This window comes from Diabrotica virgifera, chromosome 2 (assembly GCF_917563875.1).
Source record: "Diabrotica virgifera virgifera chromosome 2, PGI_DIABVI_V3a".
NCBI lineage: Eukaryota > Metazoa > Arthropoda > Insecta > Coleoptera > Chrysomelidae > Diabrotica > Diabrotica virgifera.
The window spans coordinates 235,777,136-235,795,081 of record NC_065444.1 but is presented as its reverse complement, the minus strand read 5'-3'; the positions used below and the strand labels follow the sequence as shown (position 1 = coordinate 235,795,081).

The 17,946-nt window shown below is 32.9% G+C and overlaps 1 protein-coding gene across 5 annotated transcripts in view; it reads left to right on the top strand.

Annotated features, from left to right (window-relative positions):
• LOC114348478 (GATA-binding factor 6-B) overlaps window positions 1-17,946 on the top strand; it is a 135,043-nt gene that overhangs the window by 95,845 nt on the left and 21,252 nt on the right. For 4 of the 5 annotated variants that reach the window (XM_028299051.2, XM_028299056.2, XM_028299076.2 and 1 more), the window contains exons 4-6: window positions 1,705-1,830; window positions 4,279-4,381; window positions 16,892-17,027. In XM_028299051.2, coding sequence (XP_028154852.1) covers window positions 1,705-1,830; window positions 4,279-4,381; window positions 16,892-17,027 — 365 coding nt within the window. Of the gene's footprint in view, window positions 1-1,704; window positions 1,831-4,278; window positions 4,382-16,891; window positions 17,036-17,946 lie in introns of all 5 variants that reach the window. The other variant, XM_028299070.2, reaches the window with a different exon arrangement.

The window sequence follows — 17,946 nt, the reverse complement described above, 5'->3', positions numbered from 1 at the left end:
CCTTTTAAGGCGATTTATGAGCTCTGTTCGCGCTGCATATCCTGAATGTACCCAGAGGGAGAACGCCTGCGTATTACAAAATTGAGCGTTCGCGGAGGCCGAATCTTCCCTCTGAACACTCTCCGGATTTTTAATTCGGTATTCGCGCAGTACAGAAAAAAGATCCTGCACGTGTCCGGGATACCCTCTCGACGTTCGAGAATTTTGTTTCGGATTTTAAGTTCGCACAGGCGCACAAAATATTTGGGCAGAATTTCTTGACATTCTGTTCTTATTCCTTCCAATTCTTAAGCTAAATTATTGTTTTGTTAAACAATTTGTAGATGTAGATTCTGGTTTGTAAGTTTTGAAATTATGTAAAGTGTTGTATCATTTAAATATTCTTCAAACAAATTTTAATATTTTTTATATTAAAGCGTTTTTAGTTGTTTTTGTCAATGTTTTCCATTTAGTATGTTTATAAATAAGTAGGTACATTTTCTAGTATTATTATCTTATTACTTTTCATTCGATATTCGATAATTGTCTATTACGGTAGTATGTATTACAATAAATTGTACTCTGTTTTTACTTGATTTCTTCTATCTAGATGAGCTTATAAGTACCTACATATTCTTGTGGTTTATTTTTCAGTTAGTTTATGAGTTAAATTAGTCTCTTCTTGAATATGTATAATGAAACATAAACAAAACATCACACTTATTCTGAAACTATTTCTTGTGTCTTGTTATATTTCATTACTTTTGTGGGGTAATAATAAACCACAACACAATGCCACAACCTATCAAATTCGATACATGTATCAAAATTGGAAATGATTGCTTTACTAAATTATTCCTTCCTTCAGATAATGTTCAACCCCCAGGAAGTTAAAGGTAATTTTTAAATCTAAATAACAAGCTGCAATTTCCAAGTAACTCAACAATCTTTTACTCTCTTCAAAAATTTAAGCTGGATTTCGGCGTGGAAATACCACATTATATTGTCGAAATAATAAAGACGCTAATCAAATTTCTAACTTCTAAGAAAGGCATTGAATAGAAAGTTAATCCTTTGCCTGTTGCTGTTATTCTCTTTTTCTTTGTTGACATACATATTTGTTGCATTTGCATTTTTTGTTGACATTGATTTCGTAATAAGAAAGGGACAAGAAAAAGCTTCCTTCTCTAACCTTAATATATGCAACCCGTCATTACATTACGAATCCGAAAATTGTTCGTGGAATGAAAAATCCTGAACATGTCCAGGATAAGTTTACGTTGACGTCTGCGCCTTGGAAACTAATCCCGAACTTACTCTGAATACGTTCGGGTTATACAGCGCGAATACTACTTATATGTGCTACTCTGTGTCATGTTCATTTTTTTCAGAGTTTTAATAAACTTTTTCTTTCTGGCTTGACTCAGCTGTTGGAATAGGAATGTAGAAGTAGGAACTCTAGGCAATAATTGTAACATCGATATTTTATATGATATATGTATAAAAAGTTCAGAACTTCTATACTTAAAATATACAAAGGGTGTGACATAAAACACAAGCTTATATTCATAATTTTTAATTGATCTATATATAACGTCTTATTTGTTTACTAAAATTATTACCAATACATTAGACTTATTTTTTCTTTATCTTTTAGTCACATTAGGTATTTAAGACACTTATCCAAAAAGCCATCATTAAACTGACACCGAAATTAATTTTTAGACAGGAAACAGAAGAAATGGTGTTTCATGTGCAAATTGCAAAACAAACAACACAACACTTTGGCGAAGAAACAATCAAGGGGAACCAGTTTGCAACGCTTGCGGTCTCTATTTTAAATTGCACGGGGTAAGTTTTTAGTAACACATACAACCGTAAAAATAAAGCTTTGTATAAAAATCTATTCAAAAAAGTAAAACATTCAGGCGACAGATCTAGTCTGACATCGTGTGTTGTCTCAACTCCATCCAGATGGTTGGGTGCTTACACCCACACCCGCATCATATACAAAAGTGTTTTAATGTGTTTTTTGCAGTCTCTTAGGCCAGTATTATACTAGGCAACTGGTGACGCCACCAAGTTGCTCCACCAGTGACTCATTACGTCACGGGGCATTTAAGTAAATGAGACCTATTAGACTACGGTAACTGGTTGCGCCACCAGTTGCCCATATCGGCCACCAGTTGCCCATAATATTTTGTGTGCTTTAATTTGGTGGAGCCACTAATTGCGCCACTAGTTGCGCCACTAGTTGCGTCACCAGTTATCTAGTCCAATAATAGCCTTAACGTGCTGGGTTTAAGATGTCTTTTTGATAACTTTCGAAGTTTTTGAAGGAAAACATTTGTGTTTTTCCACCAATGGGAATACTCTTTAGTAGTGGTGCTTTTAAATTTTGACCATAGCTCTGAAGATGGCTTTGGCTACCCTTACAATAGAAAAACTCTTCTTCAGTGAGTGTTGATTCATTACCAACTATTTTCAAACCGTGGCCATTCTTACTTTATTAGCAATAACGCGGAAAATCTCGTAAAACCGTGCCCGTAAAAAAGTTATTTAGCCAAGAAATTCTTCTTCCGGGATTTATTCTTATTGTGTTATTAGTTACTATCTCTTGCTATTTACCAATACGTGAAAACCATATTTAAAAAGCCACAATCTACTTCCAGCAACCTTACATGAAGATTCTGCCAAACCATGATTCTACACAATATGCTCAACTTACTTTTTTAGCAATAAAACATTCTTTGGGAAGGGGGAGGTGGAATTAGACAACTGCTCTGAACATTAGTAGAATAGACTATCGGTTTACAAAGTTAGTACAAACATTGTACCAAAACGCCGCAATGCGTGTAAAACTACATGATACCACCAGAGAAATTCATTTCAAATATCAAGCGAGGTGTGAGACAGGGTGATACTCTCTCACCTAAATTATTTATAACGGTCCTCGAATACGCATTTAAAATGTTTAAGTGGAAAAATAGAGGAATAAAAATAGACGGGGAAATGCTCAATCATTTGTAGGTACTTATTACCGAAGATTTGGGTGAAGCACAACAAATGCTACAAGAATTAGAAAAAGTATATTCAACAATAGGTCTAAAAATGAACCTCAGTAAGACTAACTTTACGACAAATTTTGTTCCTAGCGAACACCTAACCATCCAAAATCAAGTGCTAGAATTGACAGAAAAGTACATACATATATCTATCCCGGTCATGAAATCAGAATAAGCAAGTATAATCCGACCTGTAAATTTCGACAACGTCAGACCTGTGAATTTCGAATAACACTTGTAAGAGACATCTTTAAGAGCAACATCCCGATAGCTATGAAACGTAAGACATTTGACCAATGCGTTCTTTCTATTATGACATACGCAGCAGAAACTCTTCAGCTCACAAAGACAACAGTACTAAAAATGCGAGTGGAACAAAGGCCAATGGAAAGAATGATTCTCGATGTGACAAAATAAGGAACCAAGACCTGAGGAAAAGAACAGGTATCACTGTATAGAATAGCACACTGTATGGGATATCACAAGCTGAAATGGAATTGAGCAAGTCACGTAGCCAGACTAAAAAACTCAAGATGGACCAGAAAACTAATTGACTGGCTCCCAAGAGAAGACAAACACAGCAGAGGACGACCACCATCACACTAGATGGACGACATTAAACGAATATCCAAGAAATGGCAACAATACCTGCAGAACCATGGAGATTGGCGAAAAATGGGAGAGACCTATGTCCAGCAGTGGACGAAAAAGGTTGCATGATGATGATGATACTTTCCCTCTAAGATTCAACTGATCGTATGACATGTTGAACTACAACATCACACATGTAACGATTATCATTCAAACGGTCGTATCGGTTTGAGTTGTATATAAGTAGGACTATGGTTGTATCGTCTGTTAACGTTTAACATACCTCGTTCGATGGCCCTCTTCCTTCTGTGTTCTTCAACATGCCGCATTGTCCGGATGTTTTAATGGAGTAGAAGCCTACATTACAATATATCACAAATTGATGTAATATAACAGGTATACTACCAAGACAAGCTGTCTGTCTTTTATCAAAGAGTTGATAAATATTAGTATCTCTACAGTAGAAAATATCAGTTTATCCGGGGTAGATATAGATACAAAAAATTATCTTTTTTGATATAGAGCAATAGTAACAATAAAAATCTCTTGTAAACATAAGATACACTATCTAACATACGTAACGTATGAAGATAATGTTCATATGGGAAGATAATCTATCAACAAATTCTATCTATCGTTGCAGGTTAACCGACCGATGAGTATGAAAAAGGATGGCATCCAAACACGTAAGAGAAGACCCAAAAACTCCGGTGGAAATCCTGGCCCATCTGGTCAAGTCAGGCTTGGTGAGTACCTTATAATCCATACTATATTTTTATCAATTAACTGATAAAATTATACAGGTTTAACTTTTGTAATTTCCAAAATACTGCAACTTTTTTAGTTCGATGGTTAATTTCATCTTTCCGTCAGTATTCTTTGCATCCCTGTATATGGTTTTACTCGTTTTCTATAACTTGAAATGTTTCATATATCATACCCAGTACCCAGACATAATTGTTGTATGTATAAATGTTCTATAATATCACAGTTATTATTAATTCTTCGTTCTTTCTTATTCTTTATATTACTTTCTATCGTGTACCTGCAATATTTTTGACTAAAACATCATAATATGATAATAATATACAGATATGATTCTACTTTCCAAAAGAATATAAGTAGGTATCTCTTTGTTGTTTTTTTTTTAGTCTAAACTTAACTTCATGGTGTAAGTTGTAACTGATAATTAATTTTCTTCAATATATAATTCTCTCTTTGTAGCTCCTACTTGACAATTTTTACTCTTTTACATGACTTTCATTGTAGATGAGTTTTTTTAAGTACCTACTTCAATATACATGTTTTCTCACTTCTGTAAATCTTGAGATATTTGCGTATTATACCTTTTACAGTAGCTATACCCAGTATCTATTTTTTAACTTATTTAATACTTTTCTTATTGAATGACAAATACACAGACTGAAATAATCTGTCAATCGACAAATAATACTAAAGTTGAATCACTTTTTTCCAATTCAAACTTCGACTTTAAAACATTCTAGTACTAGTTTTAGACATCAGATAGGTGTGTCCTTTACCACATCTTTTATTGTCAAGCAAGCAAGCAATAGTGTTTATAACCCAGCACTGAGAGACTGGTACACCCCTTGAGAATGACATTCGGGTGATACAATTTATTGGGGCCAGGAGGATTTACTCCCATAAGTAGGAATCACTCTACCCCGCCCCAATGTCCCAGACTATCCACTTCCCCTCCCCTCGATAGCAGTCTGATGCACTAGAGGGGCTCTCCATCAGCAAATTGCTTATCTCCCACACGAAATCTTACCCCGAACTATGCAGGCCAGCGTGAGTTGCTCTATTGCCGGTATTTCTAGTGACCTATCATCGATCTGTATTGGTTGCTGGAGCCTCGAGTCCCCGCTCTGAGCTACGTCCAGTTTGATGACTCGGCTCAGAAAATCTCGAAATATTTTGCTATACGTGGCTTTGTCTAGCTTGTGATGTCTTCGCAAATATACTAGAAAACTCCAGATATAGGGTCGACTAGTTCAAACGATAACGTGTCATGTAGAACTCTCATGTAAAAGCGTGAAAAGCGTGGGCTAATTTATCATACAACTGAACGGGCCGACACTGGAGAGTGCCGGGGACGTGCGCTTTCTATTGTTCTACGGCACGTATCGTGTACACCCCATCCTAACATAAATCAGCCTTTAAGGGTCGGCGGGAGTCTAGTACTGGCCTTGTGATCATCCTTGTTTCCATCACAAGTTTTCTCAACTCTATGAAGAGAAGTTTTCTTCTTAGAGGGTGAAAATTTCATGACTTAATTCTGTTTATATTATTATTAAAATAAATCGTTCCTTAAAACCACTAAAGCAGATTATATTTGTGAAGGAATTTTATATTATTAAGCAAATACATTTTTTACAACCGTTTCTTTTTTAATTATATAATTTTAAGAGAACAATAGTAAAACTTTTATTAATAAAATTATTAGAGATTAATTATTTTTGCAAGCAGTACCTATTATCTTTAAAATAACGTTTTTTAACAAAGTTAGGAATTTCTACGAAATTTTGATATGTAGGTATCGACATTATCTTTAATTTGCTTATCGTGTTTTATAATGTTTATGAATTAAGGCTATGGGTACATAATTCGCAAATATTTTACGTGTATCCCTACTTTTTCTGTCTTTACACGGCAAATTACGTGTAGTAAAATGCACACTGGTGTGAATATGTAAACATTACTAGAATGTCATTCTACTTGAAAATGTCATAATTAATTTAAAGAGATGGCTTTTGAATGTTCTTGGATAACTGTCATTTTTATAATTGCAAATTATTAATTCAGTTAATAAATGTGATAATTTTTTCACTAACTATGTTTTCAGTGATTGTAATAATTTATTTGTACAACAAAAACTAATAATCAATCGAGAAAAGAGGAAAAGTGTTAAAGTGATTTTTTAATAATATGTTGTTATTTTGGAACGCTTACAATTTTGAACATCTCTAACAACAAAATACTTCGATCACAGGATATATCGGATGTATTCTCTGCTTGGATCTTTCACAAATAATACACAATAAATAACTTTTTATTAAGTTCACGTCTTAAATCAATTATTTATCAAATACACTATATATCAATAATATTTAATCAATTTCTCAAAATATTCCCGATGCAATGTCAAATATTTAAAATTGTCACTGATTGTCAGTGTCTGACTGACAATATATGCTGACAATATTATATTCGGTTGAGTGCGTTGTAAAACAAAGACAGATTTGGAAAATATTACCACGGCATTGTGTTAATTTTTTTCAAATCCTGAAAAAACCAATAAATATTTTTGAAAAATTTAAACGCAGAATGAAAGACTAAATTATTACCGAGGGCCGAAAGTCCCTTAGAATAAATAAAAAGTTTATTTTGAATGAGATATTTGAAATTAAAAATCACACTAAATTTTCTCTTAGTTTTTTCACCCCTGTAACTTATTAAAATAAACATTATAGAAGTTCTCAGGGACTTTCGGCCCTCGCTAATAACGTAATCTTTCATTCTGCGTTTAAATTTTTCAAAAATACTTATTAGTTTTCTCAGGATTTGAAAAAAATGAATCCCCATTTGAATAGCATTGCAGCCGAAAATACGTACCGATCCTCTTAATGTGGATTTCAATATATTTTTACGGAAGATCAGCGACAAAAAATAATCTCGTAATATAAACCCCGCATAAAAATTAACGAAGCTGTTTCTGAAGAAGTTAGTAACGTAGATGAAAAGCATAAATGTCTTGTTTCTTTTCCTACTTATACCTACATCTAACACTTTTTTGAAACCACCATTTAGTTGTTTTCAATTATTTCTATATTCAACGTTGTTGTCCTATCTGCTTTTGGTGAACCCAATTACTATAGAGGTTTGCGATAAGTACATAAAAATCTTTCCTTAGCATACCACATAAAACGGGTCTGACAAAGACCCAAGGGCATGGAAAAGAAAGTATATGGAGGATAAAGTAAAACGTATTGATATATTAATCAAAAAACGACTAGAAAAATATGTGGAGGAGAGTCTAAGTCTAGGAGATCAACAAGCGATAAAATTTTTATGTTGAAACAAATCCTGATCAATTCCTATGAATATAACATTCCAGCACAAGTACTGTTTATTGATTACAAGGCTGCTTACGATACAATAGACAGAAATAAAGTAATAGAAACGCCAAGAAAGTTCCATGTATCAACAAAAATGATAAGATTAGTAAAAGTTACACTAGAAAACCATTTTTATGCTGTGAAATGCAATACAACAATCTTAGAAGATTCGAAGTGAAAGTAGGGGTTTGTCAAGGAGATCCATTCTTCTTCTTAAAGTTCCCTCTCCTATCGGAGGTTGGATATCATAATGGCTATGGTCACTTTGTTGGCTGCTGCTCTGAATAGTTGTAATGAACTACAGTTAAACCATTCTCTAAGGTTCCTCAGCCAGGAGATGCGTCTTCTTCCTATGCCTCTTCTTCCTTGGATCCTTCCTTGCATAATAATTCTCAGCAACTCATATTTTTCTCCTCTGCTAATGTGACCCAAATATTCCAGTTTTCTAGTTTTTATACTTTTCATAATTTCTAACTCCTTATTTAAACGTCGTAGCACTTTAACATTGGTAATCCTTTGAACCCACTGAATTTTCAATATTCTTCTGTAACACCACATTTCGAACGCTTCTATTCTTCTTATGTGTTGTCTCTTCAATGTCCAAGCTTCCATTCCGTATAGCAATATAGAAAATATGTAGCATCTTAGAGCCCTCAATCTGAGAGGCAACTGAAGGTCTTTGTTTGTAAGCAGTGTCTTCATTTTTATAAATGCTTGCCTTGCAGTTTCAATTCGGACTTTAATTTCTTTGCTTTGGTCATTTTTGTCATCAACCCAGGTTCCCAGATATTTGTATGTCTTAACTTTTTCTATTTGGGTTTGCTCTATCATTAACCTTTCATTTCCATGTTCTGTTTTTGAGACAATCATAAATTTAGTTTTTTTCTTGTTTATTTTTAGTCCGTATCGAATGCAATAATCGTTAATTCTATTTAGCAATTCTTGTAGTGATTCCAGGGTGACCATTATAACGGTGTCATCAGCGAATCTTATGTTATTTACTATTGTTCCGTTTATAGAGATTCCATCACTTAGCTCCGCTATCGCTTCCTGAAATATGGCTTCACTGTACAGGTTAAACAGTAGCGGCGACAGAACACAACCCTGTCTTACTCCTCTCTTTATATCAATATTCTCGGACTCCTGTTCTTCTACTTCCAGGAGATCTTCTACTTCCAGGAGATCCATAGTCTACTTTTTTTTATTTAACATAGCTCCATAGTGCAGCCGATATGTGAAACAATTGTGCATTTGATGATAGAAGCATATAATTTGGACCACATATACTACACACAATATAAAGGTTCAAATTTAGATGGGAGGCCATCTCAGAGATTTTGCCTTTTACAAAAATGGCGCGCATTCAAAATGGCGCGCATTCAAAATGGCGACTATACATATGTGACTAATAGCACGATAACTTTTGAAAGAAAGGTCCGATTTTAACCAAATTTGGTATATCGGTTCTTTTTTTTATGTGTAAAATTGAGGTCTTGAACGGGAAGAATCGGTTTACCAGAAGTTGTGATTTTCCTGGTTTTTTTTTTGTAAAAATATGTTGTTTTTATTTTAAATATTTCACCCTGTATATATTAATTTTTCGAAAAGGCAATAACGCCATTAAAAAGAGCATAAGAATATTTTTTAGGAAATATTTTGAACTTTTTAGTTATGTTAATTACCATTTAATAAATGCATAACTTATCTTCACGTGTACCTATGTTCGGCAGATTCGTGCAAATATTATAAGAATTATTGTGCATTTAATGGTAGAAGCATATAATTTGGATCACATATACTACACATACAAAGGTTCAAATTTAGATATGAGGCAATCTTAGATTTTGCCTCTTACAAAAATGGCGCGCATTCAAAATGGCGACTATACATATGTGACTATTATCACGATAACTTTTGAACGAAAAGTCCGATTTCAACCAAATTTGGTATATAGGTTCTTTTTTTGATGTATAAGATCGAGCTCTTGAACCAGAAGAATCGGTTTACCAGAAGTTGTGTTTATCCTGATTTTTTTGTAAAAATATGTTGTTAATTTTTTCAATTCTTTCACCCTGTATATATTAATTTTTCAAAAAGGTAATACCGGCGTTGAAAGAGCGTAAAAATATTTTTTAGGAAATATTTTGAACTCTTTAGTTATATTAATTACCATTTAATAAATGCATAACGTATCTTCACATGTAGGTACCTATGTGCGGCAGATTCGTGCAAATAATAATATAAGAATTATTGTGCATTTAATGGTAGAAGCATATAATTTGGATCACACATACTACACAAACAAAAATTCAAATTTAGATATGAGGCCATCTCAGATTTTGTCTTTTACAAAAATGGCGGGCATTCAAAATGAATCTGCCGCCCATAGGTACATGTGCATATACGTTAGGCATTTATTAAATGGTAATTAACAACTAAAAAGTTTTAAATATTTCCTAAAAATATATTTACACTCTTTTCAATGGCCGTATTACCTTTTTGAAAAATTTATATATACAGGGTGAAAGAATTGAAAAAGGAACAACATATTTTTACATAAAAAACCAGTAAAAACACAACTTCTGCTAAAACGATTCTTTCAGTTCAAGACCTCGATCTTATTCACCAAAGAAAGAACATATATACCAAATTTGGTTGAAATCTGACGTCTCGTTCAAAAGTTATCGTGCTCTTAGTTACATATGTACAGTGGCGGCCCGTGAGGTAGTGCCATAGAGCCATGGCACTACCTTGCTAACTATCCATAAACATATTTTTTATCTTCAAAACTTTTTAATTCCTATTAATTTTTTTGTGTGTATTTCTTTTGATCTTCATAAATTATATAAAATATGGCAACTATGGGCGCAATACAATCCCTGCCGACAGCGGAGAGTATTCGACAGGAGAATCTCCTTCGCGCCGAAGTCAGTACTGGCACGAGTAAAGAGAGAAAGATTTTACGAGCATTATATGTAAGTGACAGAGAAAGAGCTATATTGGACTATTAGTATACCTTAACATTAGAATCTCTGTGCCAGGCACGAGGGTATGAAGCCAGGTCTATTTATTTTGAGTTTCTTTACGTGCTGGTTTGTCGCTTTTATTATGTATATTTTCTGTTAAAAAGTTTTTGTATTTATAATTAAACTTTTAGTGCATCATGATCGTGGGTATTTTGATAATATTTTGATTATTTCTTAAGTTTAATTTATTAATTGACAATAAAGATTAGTATTTTAAAAAATTTTTTGGTGGTTTTTCGCTAGAAAAAAAACTAAAAATGTTATAAGGTGTTGTGGAGCTTTCGAGTTAGCTTTAAGAGGTCACGACGAAAAAGAAAATTCAGAAAATAGAGGCATATTTAAGGAGCTGGTCAATTTTAGCGCCGAATTAGACAACGACTTAAAGGTTCATATTATTCAAAGTACCAGAGGTCTACCTTCTCCGGACATTTAGTTGCTTCTAATTTATTTATGTCGGAGAAGTTTTCTGCTTATAAGCATCAGTTCTCCGAATCATTTCTTAATGAACCATGGAGACAATTTTAATTTTTAAGCAAAACTCGGTTTAAAACTGAATTAGAAGTAGGTACTGTATTAGCGAGACGAATTAAGTACTACCTCTGGGGCTGTTTCGCTATCGGTTTTATTGTAGAGGGAAGGTTTAAAAAGCACATTTGAAGAAACTATTAAACTTTTAAGTATTTTAGTTACCATTCCTATTCAACATCTGAAGCAGAATGCTGTTTTTCGATGTTTACATCGAAACCTAGTGCTTTAGGTATGCTATCTGCAGAAAAGCATTTTGTAAATTGTATTGATAATTTTAATTATAAAGTCATTGAAAACTTTGCAACCAAAAAATAGAAGAATGAACTTCATATATCGTAAACTTTAAAAGTGACATTACAAAAATGTGTGCATGTGTGTGAATAATGAAATAGTATAATTTTTATAAATTGGTAAATAGAGACTAAATCGTAATAATAATTTTCAAGCACTATCAGCAGTAAATGCTGGTGGTAGGTTAAGAGGTTTTTATTATTAATTAATTTACGGAACTGTTTTGATCAGTGTTGGACAATTGCTTGGCACCTCAGATCAATAAACTTAAGATATGTACATAAGATAAAAGTATCCGCGCATATTTTTTTTAGTTTTTGTTGTCAATATACCTTTTTTGACAATATCGTGAATCCGTCACTAAAAATTTTGGCGGCTGCCCGAGTTGTGGCACTACCTTCTTAAAGTGGTACGAGCCGCCACTGCATATGTATAGTCGCCATTTTGAATGCCCGCCATTTTTGTAAAAAGAACAAAAACTGAGATGGCCTCATATCTAAATTTGAATTTTTATGTATGTATTATATGTGGTCCAAATTATATGCTTTTACCATTAAATGCACAATAATTCTTATAATATTTGCACGAATCTGCCGCACACAGGTACATGTGAAGATACATTATGCCTTTATTAAATGGTAATTAACGTAACTAAAAAGTTTAAAATACTTCCTAAAAACTATTTTTACGCTCTCTTCAATGGCGGTATTAACTTTTTGAAAAATTAATACATACAGGGTGAAAGAATTGAAAAAAGAACAACATATTTTTACATAAAAAAAATCAGGAAAAACAAAACTTCTGGTAAACCGATTCTTCCGGTTCTAAAGCTCGATCTTACACATCAAATTAAAGATCCTACATACCAAATTTGGTTGAAATCGGATGTTTCGTTCAAAAGTTATCGTGGTATTAGTCACATACGTATAGTCGCCATTTTGAATGGCCGCCATTTTTGTAAAAAGCAAAATCTGAGATGACCTGCCATCTAATTTTAAACCTTTATATGTGTAGTATATGTGGTCCAAATTATATGCTTCTATCAGTAAATGCACAATTCTTATAATATTTGCACGAATCTGCCGCACTACCAGAAAAAATTGTGAGGGATAGTGGGATAAATAGTTCCGGAGCTATTTTCTACAAGGAACAAAAAAGCCTGGCGTATGCTGATGAAGTGGGTCTCATTGCAAGAAGTGGAGAAAAGCTGGCAAGACCGTCAAAAAGACTATTTCGGGCCCTCGTTAAAATTTGACTGAAAGTGAATATAAATAAATAACATGCAGTACATGGAAATTGTGAGTAAAAAAGGAATAAGCAGCAGGGGATACTTTAAGTTAGAGGTGGAGGTGCGATCAGAGCACGATGCATACAGACATAGGTACAATTTATATATTATTTGGGTACACTTATCAATTAGACATGTAAGGAAGAAACAGAAATCGAGCTAAAATTGACTAGGAGTAATAGGTTGGGGCATATATTTTCACTTTTCAATGGACCAGTAGCGTGGCCACCCAGATCACCAAAATTTAATATGTCTTTTTTCTCTGATTCTGGCCTTGGTTTAGAACTAGAACCTTTAGCCACGTAATTGTATAACTTATCACTAACTCAGTTGTAATGTGTAGTGTGTGTGTTGAGTAAGTGTCTTGTTACTTTGCAAAGTCGACGTCATTGTCTTTGCAAATAGACGCTAATTGTATCCGAACGTCTGCGGTCCCTCCGGTGAGTACCGATAATTTAATATGTTATATGCCAAAATATTGTTTATAAATTGCAATAATTAAACAAATGAAATATCCCGCACATGTTTAAATATGATAACAAATTGGTTCGTGTGATGTACGGGGTGATAAAAATATACTGTTCAATTACGGATATTAATTCTGAATATTTGGTATTGGACAAACTGGACTGATTCTTTTGGGGTAACGTTAAGAATGATGGTTATAAAATGCCTCGAACAACAAGGGATGAGTTGAAAAATAGAATCCAAAGTGTATTTCGAAGTGTTAATTTACCAATGCTTCGTAGTGTAAGTAACTCATTCAGTCAACTCATTTTGAACACCTTATGTAATTAAATATATAAAATATTTTACTAAAAGTAGCTTTTAATTTTTTCAAAAATGTTGTATTTTGGGTTCATATAAAATGTTTTACTGACAAATAATTTTTTGTTCTTTATTTGTTACATTGTTACATTTACATACAAAAGTATATTTTAATTGTTTTCACAAAATGTTGTATTTTGTGTTTGGGTTTTTTTGCAAAATTTATAACTAATAAATTATTTTTCTTTTTTTATTTGTTACATTTACATACAAAAGTAGTCTTTAGTTGTTTCAAAAATGTTGTATGTGGTGGTTGTGCTTTTTTTATTACCAATAAATGATTTTTCTTTTTTATTTGCTACATTGTTACAGTGATTACCGGATTGATAATCAGTAATCTTAGATTATCAGTTTTAAAAAATTCAGTCATGGCTTACTTAAAATTTGAAAAGATTTAGACCGCTATGTAATAATTTGCTCTGAAAAATGAAAATATCTCGAAAACTAATAAATTTAGACATAGGGAATATTATACAAAAATTAAAGTACGGAAACGGTAATTTTCGAACTTTTCGATAGTAACAAAATACAGAGTGGTCTATTTAAAATTACTGAGAAAATAATGTACTTGCGTTTTGACTCACCCTGTATTCGATATAAAGAAAATTAGCAATATCAACCATTCTTAAAAATTTTCACAATAAAAAAAAATATGGCACCAATAAACCATTGCTGTTGTGCTTACTGTTTTACTGTTAAACCTGTTGTGCTTACTGTTTAACCATTTATACAGTGAGTTGAACTTGTTACGATTTTCATATAAAATTGGTTATAAATTTGTAATTACCATGTATAACATAACAAATCTTTACATTTTTGCAATGGAGAAGTTAAGAAGATTTCGAATATAAAATAAAATATAGTCTCTCTCTCTCTCCCTTCGTTTCCCCATTACTGAGGATCGTGATTTCTTCCAATATTCCTAACAATTTTTCTCCATTGGTCTCTATCTTCAGCTGCTCTAAGAGCTTCGCAGAATGAGTATAGATAGTAAGTATATGAGATAAAATATAGTACGTTCCATTTAAAAAAAAAACATAAGTTTGGTCTGCCACTAGGTTATCGAGCACCCTGTAACATTCTAACTAATTTTGTAATATGAATCTCAAAGTTGTCTACAATTTTTGTTATTAACTTTTATTGCTATCTATTACCATAGCGGATCTATTAAGCTTTAACCCACTAATCAATCACTCTGTATTGGCTCTTCGTTAAATAACTTAACTTCGTTAAACACAGGCAACTTCGTAAAGGGGGCCCGAAAAAAAATCTATCCTTAAAAATACTCGAAATTGTCAGATTAAGATAAGGTAAGTTAAGTACATGCAAAAGAGTGTATATTTCAGAAATCTACGAAGCGGGGCGTAAGGAAATGGGTGAGTCAAAAATTTCACAAAAAAAGCGAATATTTCGCGAAACGAACGTCACACCGAAAAACTAAAAATTACGTGTTCAATATTTTTCAAAAATTTATCCAATGGTACTAAACATGACCCCCACGGAGGTGGGGTGGGGGGTCATTCCCCCCACTTTAAAATCTTAAATGGGACCCCAAATGTTTATTGGAGATTTGGATTCTTTACGTAAAAATAAACAACTTTTATTCGACACATTTTTTCGAATTATGGATAGATGGTGCTATAATCGGAAAAACGATTGTTGGAAATCGAAAATTAAATTAAAAAATAGAAAGTCCCCACTAAAATGGAAAATTTTACTTAACTTTTTTTGGCTTTAGGACCTAACAATCACAACCCAATAAGTCCCCATAACGCTCGAGTGACTGCAAATTTATTTAGCATAATATGTCATAATAAGAAGAACGCATTGGTCAAATGTTTTCCGTTTCATAGCTATCGGGATGTTGTTCTTAAAAATATGTCTCTTTCATACGCCTCCCAATCATATGTTATTCTACTACATACTTTGTAATTAGATCAGATATTAAAATCGGCCAGAAATTTCAAAGCAAACCTTTGTTAAAGACAAATACAGTGTATGATATTTAACAACCCGCTCTAAATTTCATTTATTTACGATGGCATAAAAAGTAAAAAACATACTTAAAAGTGGCATAATTGTACCTACAATACATACATAGTTTATTTATTAATTGCTTTATGTACTAAAACCGGGCTTAAAACGATTTGTTCTTCGTATTGCGAAATGTTAATGTCACCACAAGAGAAGTAATATACAATCCAGGCTGCTATAAAAGTGGATTTCATGACGTTTCCATGTTCATGTACAAAGATAAAATTAAAGTACTTTGTCAACATGAGATAAGGAACGCACTGATAAAGGGACTTGATATGCAGTAATATTCGAAAATAAACATTTATCGAAACTAGGCAAATAATACACTGACATGACGGTTCATGTCTCTGTTTGTTAGGTGCTCTTTTTTTTTATTGGAAAGCTCTAAACGTTAGAATGATTTATTACGGTATTTAGTTCAAAACTCTTTGTCGCAATTATTCTGGGAAGGTCTTACGAAAGTCTGGCATGAATTGCTAAATTTTAAAAGATGACAAATAACGAGTCTATTTGCATAACTATTACGAAATTGAAATACAGAATTCTGACCTAATAGTAGGGGCGCGAAGTATGCTAAATGTGCAGTCACTCGAGCGCTTTGGGGACCTATTGGGTTATGAAGAGTAGGTCTTAAACCAAAAAAAGTTAAGTAAAGTTTTCCATTTTAGTGGGGACTTTCCATTTTTAATTTAATTTTCCATTTCCAACAATCGTTTTTGTATATTACAGCGCATATACAGCGCATGCATCTCCATCTATTTCTCCATTACTCTGTAATACCGATCCTAGATACTTAAAACTATTGCTTTTCACAATCATTTTACCATCCAAAGATACCATTTTATTTGTAGTAACTCCATCTTTAAATGAACATTCCAAATAATGTGTTTTTGTCCTACTAATTTTTATTCCTTTTTCCCCCAGAGCTTGTCTCCACTGTTCCAGTTTTTGTTCTAAGTCACTTTCAAAAGCAATGTTAATAATTTTATAATCGATCATATGTTCATTGAAATAGAGTCCGGCAAAGTTGAGACTGACCATCAAATTCTAATATCTGAATTTGACTATTTTGGCTATAAATTTTGAAATATGCTTACAAGTTATGTATATATTTTTTAGGTAACATCTACCAATATCAACATGCTCCAGAACTTGAAATACAACAGGACACCTACCAGTTGCCTATTAATGTATATCCTTCACCCACTCAAGGACCTTACAGACAATACGCTGCTGAGAATCTTCGAGGCTTAAAGTAAGTTGGTATGTGAATTAAATTTATGCTCAAACATATTCTTACAATACTGACTTGACTTTTCTATGATCTTTTAGGCACTAATGTTTAATTTTAGTTGACTTTATTTATTTTTAATAACTTACTTCTAAACAAATGAAAAACACTGAATTTATATCCTTTATTTTACAAACTACGATACCTAATTTATTTATTACCTACTAATTTATTTAATTACAAATTCAAAAGTACACCGACGGTTTATTAACTACACCATCTATTTATTAACTACATAAGCTCGGAAGATCAGAAATATCAATGCGAGTGTATCTACAATACCTCTCAGAATGCCACTCAAAGTATGGCCAATGACCAGGCAGTGGCCTATAAATACCTAGATCACGAGATTAGCATGGGTTTACAGAGAAATAAATGTTGGAGAGTTGGAAAAGGGCTATTAGGCCAGGGCAATAAGGCAAAAATGTACCCTGTTCGTGACACTTCAGCAGCCAGGGTACTGAAACGTTTTTTCGACAGGTAATACCTATACGCTGTGAGCTCGTACGTAGAGGGGATATTTACAAATTCGCGAGCGCCAGTAGTGACAAGTCTGTAAACCTTTACCGGAAATTTGATATAAATGTCAAAGTGATTAATTTAAAATTAAAATTAAAAACATTAATTATAAAAAATATTAGTTGGTCAACGCTGTGGTATATAGTTTTACCTTAAATATACTTACGTTTTAAATACTGAATTTAAGTTTTTTTACTGTTCGGTAATATGTAATTATAAATTATTCTCTTAATCTTAGCGCCATCTACACGATAACTGTGAAAGTATCCGAAGTAAGAAATTCATATTTTATCAATAGAACGTCAAAATGATTAGCAAAATCTTAAAAAAATCGATTACAATTTAATTACTTTTTTGCGTTGTA